This window comes from Zingiber officinale, unplaced genomic scaffold (genome assembly GCF_018446385.1).
Source record: "Zingiber officinale cultivar Zhangliang unplaced genomic scaffold, Zo_v1.1 ctg133, whole genome shotgun sequence".
In the NCBI taxonomy this organism is placed as follows: Eukaryota; Viridiplantae; Streptophyta; class Magnoliopsida; order Zingiberales; family Zingiberaceae; genus Zingiber; species Zingiber officinale.
The window spans coordinates 87,985-95,163 of NW_024589829.1; the positions used below are offsets into that span (position 1 = coordinate 87,985).

Here is a 7,179-nt window from a genome sequence, read left to right on the forward strand (position 1 = left end):
AGGCACTATGGCAACGTATAACATGACGGGGATGCAACGTGTGTCGGGGGGGAAAGAGAAAAAAGGAAACAGAAAATTTCTTCAAAGATATCCTAATTCATTTTAATTTGATTGAATTCGTTTAAACCTTAAACTTAGTTTAGTCATAACTTAACCAAATCAACTCCAAATCAATCCTACTTTAAACTAACATAATCCTTATCTTGTGTCTATATTTAATTCAAACTCGATTCAATTTTAATTTAGTGCACTTACTGAGTATTTTATAATTTAGTTTATCAATTTATTATTATTATTTTTTTTTAATTTAATACTTAACGTTTTAAATCGTAATATTTCCTCATAAAAATGATACCGTTTGTTAGCTTAAGTCAAGCCCTACATGTAGGCATAAATCATGTCAACTCAGGAAGTATTTTTCTTAAAACACGATATAAGGGATGCGGAATATTATGAAAATAAGGGAGGCTCTTTTATATTTGCCAAAAAAATAATATTAATATTAAAGTTAAATAATTACCTCACAAACAAAAGTGTGGGTCTTGAGAGATTGCCAATAGAATGGATCATGAACAATGTCAAATGATAAAACAATGGAACCGGATCATTTGCAACCATTGAATACCAAAATTGTACAGCTAACAGCTGCCAATTATTAGTCTTTAGATTATACCAACGGAAATCACAAGACAGAATCAAAAGTTCTATCTCAAAAAGTGGTTTTTGTCTAGGTGAGAACACTTAATTGAAATAAGTTTAAAACAATTTTAGATCGGAATGAAGATATGCCGTGTCTGAGACAAGAGGCACATCGGCATACATGCCGCTGAGTGCAGATCTCATACATTCCACCACAGTGTACAACTGCATAAACGTAACTGCAAGCCAGAAGGTCGCCCCTAGCTTACCACGGTAGAATGTGTTCGGAAGCCAAGTGCAGGCAATGGCTATCGCTTGGTATCCATTCTCCAGTAGCATGGCCATGATAACATGAAACCGCAAAAAATGAGGCCATTCTTTTCGCCTCACAACGAGATAATAAGCAGCAAATATGAGCACCATCATAAACCAATTTGGCATCAATGTGATCGTGTCGATAAAAGGATTCACTAGGAAATCCCAGTTTTCCAGTAGGCGTTGGAGATGGTATGCTGTGACGGCATGCAGCCACATCAAGTGAAGAGGTAGGAGATATGGAGTGCAGGCCAAGGTTCTCCACCACCAGTTGGGCTTGGTGGTCATGGGAGGATAAGTGAAGAGAGCAGGAGCCTTTGATGCCCTGGAAACTACTGCAGATCTTGCCCTGCTGCTACCGCCGTCCGCTGATAAGGACAACTTAAGTGCATCTCCATGTTGTCCATGTAGAAGTGGGCTAAAGGGCAGGGAACCTGCTAAATTTTAATAGGGAAAGAATGAAATGGTGAAAAGGTATGAAATTTGCTTCAAGAAAGCACTTGGGAGATTGGATTTTATGAAAAAGATGAACGTTTCACCAGTTTCAGTTTGAACCTAAGAAATAGACATATAATCAGATAATTTGCTGCTAAGCTAATTATAAAAATTTCCTTGAACTTCAATTCTTTTGTAAGTAAAGGATTTTTGCAAGTAACGGATTTTAGAATAATACCAATGACGCTTGAATCATGCTCATATTAAATGATAGTTTAAATAGTATCATCCAAGAATATACGATTTACCTCTAAGAGGAGGAAATGCCTTGCCTTGATAAGCTATACAAGGACTCCTAAATTTAAGAGTTCTTGCTGGAGCACAGATGGGATGAACGTGTTTGAGAGAAAAATACTGTTTCACATGCAGAAAGTTGAAGCCGTCTGATCGCAGAAAAGCAGCATTGAGCATCATATTGCTCCAAAAACCTAGCAAAAATAGGCAAATAAGATGACAAAGAGACGAGCAGAAAAACTAGCGAATCACTAAACACATATATGAGAAGGAAAGGGAAAAAAAAACAAAAATCTAGAAAGAAGGTGTTAATATATGTGAAATAAATGGCACGCAATAATGGAGTAACAGCTTGGTGGTTCTGCAATGAAGTATGATTCACCTGCAGTGTTATTGTGTTAACTGTCTGTCAGTGAAAGGTGAAATATTTTAGACAATGAAAATAAGAAAGGTCTTAAACATTATGTTCATGACTAATAAGACTCCACAAGATCAGGCTTCCTTGTAAATGTTGCTATTAATGCCTGAAATGTAAGAACTATACCCATTTTGTTTACCTGAACAGAATGATCATGGACTAATACTTCAAAAAAGCCACGGGCATCAACTGCAGAGTTTGCAAAATAAAAACATTGCCTAAAAAAACTATCTAAGCAGCTATTTCTCAAATTCAAAAGCAATACTAAAAACTATTGAAATGCTCTAACCCTAAACTGAAAACAGAAGGTTTTTTTTTTCTAGAATTGTAGGGTTGTGGTTTTAGAAGCCTCTCCAAGGGCAAGCCAAGGAAGATCACTGACAAGCTGTGTTTCTTCCGACCCATCTATCCAAACTATTCCATATACTAGCAAAAATTGAGTTCACACTAGATTAAAAGCACAAAAAAAGGATAACCGAATTGCTTTAATATATTAAAAAGAATCAATATATTTCCTATCCAATTTGGTCATTACATGATCATAAAACCTTTTGGTTCAATTTAAGAGGATCAGATTTACAAATCGGGATAAATTTAGAGCCAAGAAAAAAAATACATTGACATAGAACGCCAAAGCAGCCCCAGAACACTAGTTCAGGCTGTGAAGCCACTTCAATCTTTTCAGTACTTAGGCGAAACTTGCTAAAGCAATCATCTTTGTCCCATAAACCATAGCGATAATGAAGAAAATAATTCATAGCCATCTTGCATGAGGACGATGAAAAAAAAAACAAAAGTCATCGAGACATTAAAGATCAACCGAAGAAAGACGATGTCATCCATCAAGTATTGCCCTCCGATCAGAATCGATCCGTGAAAAATCTCATAAGATCCCGCAATTTAAAAAATTAAACGGGTTCAACCACACGAAACCCGTACGCACTATGCTTTTCTTTTTTCCCAAGCAAAGAGAGATTCTGTCCGCTAGGCGACCGAGCGACTACGCTACCGCCATTAGCCGCCATACAGCCTCTACTACCGAAAGGCTACGGATGCATTTTCAGGAGACCAAAACGGAGGAGGATCCCCCGACAAAGCTGGCGAGCAACAAGAACCAAATTAAAGGTTATTCCACCTAAGCAAGCAAGAAGCACGGACCTTAGGGTTACTTCCTATTCCCTGGCGGCGTGCTCCGGACGATTCCCGGACCAAACTCTCCTCCTCAGACTTGGAATCGCCTGACGACGGAGAAGCCAAGGACGGCCGCCCAAATCCTCCACCGCACTCGAGAACTTCGGCTCTATAGCAGGGAGGCTACTCGATCGGAGGGTACGGTGCGGTCCGTGCGGTTTAAGGTCGCGCGACCCGCGTATGCTTATTTATAGGGTCCGACTCGCTCTCAAGTCAGGCGGTGAAAGGCATTATCTAATTTGTTTATTAAATAAACTCTAATATTATTGGGCCACATATTTGGGCCTTTCGGCCTACAATTGGCGCTAACTGCCAACCATTCGATGACTGCCAGCTGTCGTTTTCATGGGTCGCTCACCCAAAAATTGGCTCATGAGATTTGACTCGACTCGGCGCCATTGCGAACCTTCTGGTTCCTGTCGTCCATCATCACAACCATGACTAGATGGATGTAAGAATGGACGGCAGAGATTATTCCTGAGAGATATACAGCTGGGCCCCACTTTCCACTTCCCGCACTCAACGGTCCTTTTTTTGACCGTTGGAGTTGGTACCTTTCCTCGCTCCTTAATTATTTTGCTTTATGTGCGTTAAATTATTACACCCTTTTCCTCTTACATGATTCTTTTTCAGATCCCTACCGTCCATGGTAGTTTGTATCGGTCGTTTAAGTATTCATCTGACGGTCTAAATCCAATCATCACCACCAATAGACATTTGTTTCCTTATAAATATAATCCACTCTGTCGCACCATGGATTCTCTGATTGCCTTTTGAAGAGCTTGAGCACTGCAGTGAGGGCGAGTGAGAGAGAGAGAGAGAGAGAGAGAGAGAGAGAGCGGCCGCTTAGGAGGGGGAGATGCATTCCAGGAACAGGTGCGGTGGCGGAGATAGCTGGGCTTCGATGGGATTGAGGGCGGCGCTCACCTCCGCCGGAGTGGTGACGGTGGCCGTGGCTCTCCGCCTCGCTGGCCTGCCAATCCTCTGGTTCCTAGCTGCAGAGGTCCCCCGGGTATACGATTCCGCTCTCGACTGGATCCGCCCTCCCTACCTCTACCTCGTCATCAACGGCATCATTATATCCATCGCCGCCTCGTCCCGCTTCCAGAAGAAGACTCCATCCTCCGATGATCCGCCGCAGACGCAGCAGCTCGCCGCGATGGATCCTGCGGATTTGGTGGTTCAGGGGACGGAGTACGGTACCGAGCTTGCAGACGATGCGCAGACGCGGGAGTCGATCTACGATAAGGTGAAGGAGGAGGCGAAGGATGAAGTGATTGAGGAGGAGGAGGAGGAGTTCGTGATATCGAGGTCGAACTGGTCGCCGAAACGACGGAAGGCATTGTCGGAGGACGTTTCGAGGGAGCCTCCTGCCTCCTCGGTGGAGAAACCGCTGGTTTCCACCCGGTTCAGCCACCGCAAGGCCGCCAAGCCCAGTCCTGAAGGTTGTTACAGTAGCCTACTCTCTTTCGCAAACCTTCTTCTATAAATCTACCCCAAATTTATAGTTGCCTTGTTCTGCTCGCGATATCGCCTATAATAACTAAATTTTTCCGATCAAAATGGTATCTTTAGGGAAGGCGCTCGGAGTGGCGAGGAAGCCGAGGCGGAACGAGACATTGGAGAGCACCTGGCGGACGATCACTGAGGGCCGGGCTGTGCCGTTCGCCCGTCACCTCAAAAAGTCCGACACATGGGACACCCGAGGCGAACGGCAGGAGGCAGCAGCGGTGATGATGCGGAAGTCGGAGACTTTCAACGAGAGAGCGGCGGTGGCCTCAGCGTCGCCAGGGAGCGGGGGGTCGTCAGCGGGAAGGCTGAGGAGGGAGGCGTCGCTGGGACATGACGAGCTGAACCGGCGAGTGGAGGCTTTCATCAAGAAGTTTAACGATGAGATGAGACTGCAGCGGCAGGAATCGCTGAGGCACTACAGGGAGATGGTCAGCCGCGACAGCCATTAGAGGAGAATAAATTGAGGAGAAGCTTCAACATGGTCCCTTTTTCCAAGCCCTTCTTCTACATATTGTTACTGTATGTGAAACCAGAAATTCTATCTTCGTTGTCCTGTTTGTTTATCAACAGACCCGAAATTTATTCCTAATCTTTGCTCTAAATTTCCCTCCTTTGATCTCCCCCCTTCGTTTTGGGGGCAATTTTGAAAGGTTGAGTTTTGCATTCCTTTCGAAGAAGAAACGATTCTGACATGGAAATTTATAAGCTATAACTCTTGGACATGGAAATTTAGGATGATTTATATTTTTTTGTGTCTGAACTCTGAACACTGCATTTTCACATGATTTGAAATGTATATATTATCCATCATTGATTCATTGTACATTTGTACTCTATGTTTTTTTTTTTTTTTTTTTGCTTTTTTAAGATTGACCTCTAATATTAAATAAATATCACCATTTTTAATTCTTCTAAAAAAGTGGATTATTTCAAAGACAAAAAGGAAATTTGGTCAAAATAAAGGTCTGATTTTTAGAAAAATAAATAGAAAAGAGAGATAATGTTGGTTCGTCTCAGAGTTCCTTCACGTCTCAACTTGAGTTAAGAAACTCCAAGCCTCCTTCACAAGAATGATATATTGGGAAATGCAGAAAGAATGTATTTTATTCTTGATTGATACCAAGAAATTTGTTCATGCTCTCATTCAGGTTGCAAATAACAAAGTCTTTGATATTTGAATAACATCGAGGATTCTTAATTTTGAGGCTTCTTTTGATTTATCGCATAGTTATTGTTTGACTAGAGTGGTTATTTGCAGAACACTTCTAGTCTTCCTAAAGGTTATATTAATTGCTTATCCAAGTTCTTGCATTGGTATCGATCACTTTGTTTTTCTACTTTGTTTGAGGATTCCTTTCTTTTGAAGTGAATTCTGGCCTTCATATTTCAAGCAGAATCCTGTAAATCTTCTCAAATATAGATGCCCATGATTTGATTAGATTATTTGCAATTGCAGAGGATGAGGTTGATGTTCTTTATGTTTATTTGAGCTTACCAATTATTTTTCTTCTCTTACCAGCTGAAAGTTTCATCGGCGTTAATGGAGAACAAAATGAGACCCGGGATCTGCAAAAGTGCCAGAGAAGCTTCCTGAAGACGAATGGGTAAACGACTTCTCTGTTATCTCAGAACTTCGGATGGAGCTAGAGCGGACTCGAAGTTATATCAATGATCTTGAATCTGAGCAACAGTATGGAAACGAAAAGCTCAATCAGTTCATGAAGAGGCTGGCAGAAGAGAGATAGAATTATGGAGGAGAAGAGAAAATGATAAAGGCCGCTCGGTGTCAGAACACATTAAGGATGATCTTATTAGAGAAAGGAAAAATAGAAAACGGTCGGAATTTGTGAATGCCAAGCTGGTCGATGAATTCGCTGAGGCAACGTTGTCTGCGAGAAGGTGTTTGCTAATGTTAGAAATTTTTGTTGACATGCGTATATGGATCTTCGGTGTTGAAATCCAATAGTTGAATCAAGTTAGTCGTCTCCACGATGAGTTGAAGACTTTAACTGGTGAAGTTTGGTATGGCGATATGGACCTTATCCCATTTATTCTCTCGACATCTCCTTTTGACTATTGAAGTACCCCTTCGGGTAAAAGACATAACCCTTCTTGATATTGTCGTTACCGACCTAATCTCGTCGGTTGTCGAGTTATCCCTTCGGATATCGACATAACCCCGTTGGATAAACTTATCTCTAAGGATAAGAATATTAAGATCGAGATGAAGGTCAGGTCAGGTCTTCTTTCCTTAAGACGATATTACCCCACCCAGGTATTTACGATTTATTTGTAATCGTCTCCCAAGATATAACGACTTGCATCTCAAAATAGAAGCAGTCCAAATTTCAAGCTTTGTCAAACTTTCGAAGCCT

At 41.6% G+C, this 7,179-nt stretch overlaps 2 protein-coding genes across 5 annotated transcripts; one reads left to right on the forward strand and one right to left on the reverse strand.

The window, feature by feature from the left end:
* Positions 1-620: 620 nt before the first annotated feature.
* On the reverse strand, positions 621-3,466 carry LOC122036143 (protein TIC 20-I, chloroplastic-like). Of its 2 annotated transcripts, none has more exons than XM_042595361.1 (3): positions 3,260-3,466; positions 1,722-1,877; positions 621-1,388 (listed from the first exon to the last, which is right to left on the reverse strand). In XM_042595361.1, exons 2-3 carry the CDS (start codon positions 1,861-1,863, stop codon positions 757-759), a joined length of 774 nt encoding a protein of 257 aa, XP_042451295.1. In that variant the 5' UTR covers positions 1,864-1,877; positions 3,260-3,466; the 3' UTR covers positions 621-756. The 2 variants fall into 2 exon arrangements, with proteins under 2 accessions (XP_042451295.1, XP_042451294.1); XM_042595360.1 differs by having other exon boundaries at positions 1,698-1,877; positions 3,260-3,465.
* A 587-nt stretch (positions 3,467-4,053) lies between these two features.
* Positions 4,054-6,549, forward strand: LOC122036091. 3 transcript variants are annotated; one of them, XR_006127317.1, is made up of 3 exons: positions 4,054-4,737; positions 4,868-5,323; positions 6,324-6,549. XR_006127317.1 is itself a non-coding variant. In XM_042595284.1 (3 exons), exons 1-2 carry the CDS (start codon positions 4,152-4,154, stop codon positions 5,251-5,253), a joined length of 972 nt encoding a protein of 323 aa, XP_042451218.1. In that variant the 5' UTR covers positions 4,054-4,151; the 3' UTR covers positions 5,254-5,285; positions 6,324-6,549. The 3 variants fall into 3 exon arrangements, 2 of the variants coding, with proteins under 2 accessions (XP_042451218.1, XP_042451217.1); XM_042595284.1 differs by having other exon boundaries at positions 4,868-5,285; XM_042595283.1 differs by lacking the exon at positions 6,324-6,549 and having other exon boundaries at positions 4,868-5,414.
* Positions 6,550-7,179: the final 630 nt, after the last annotated feature.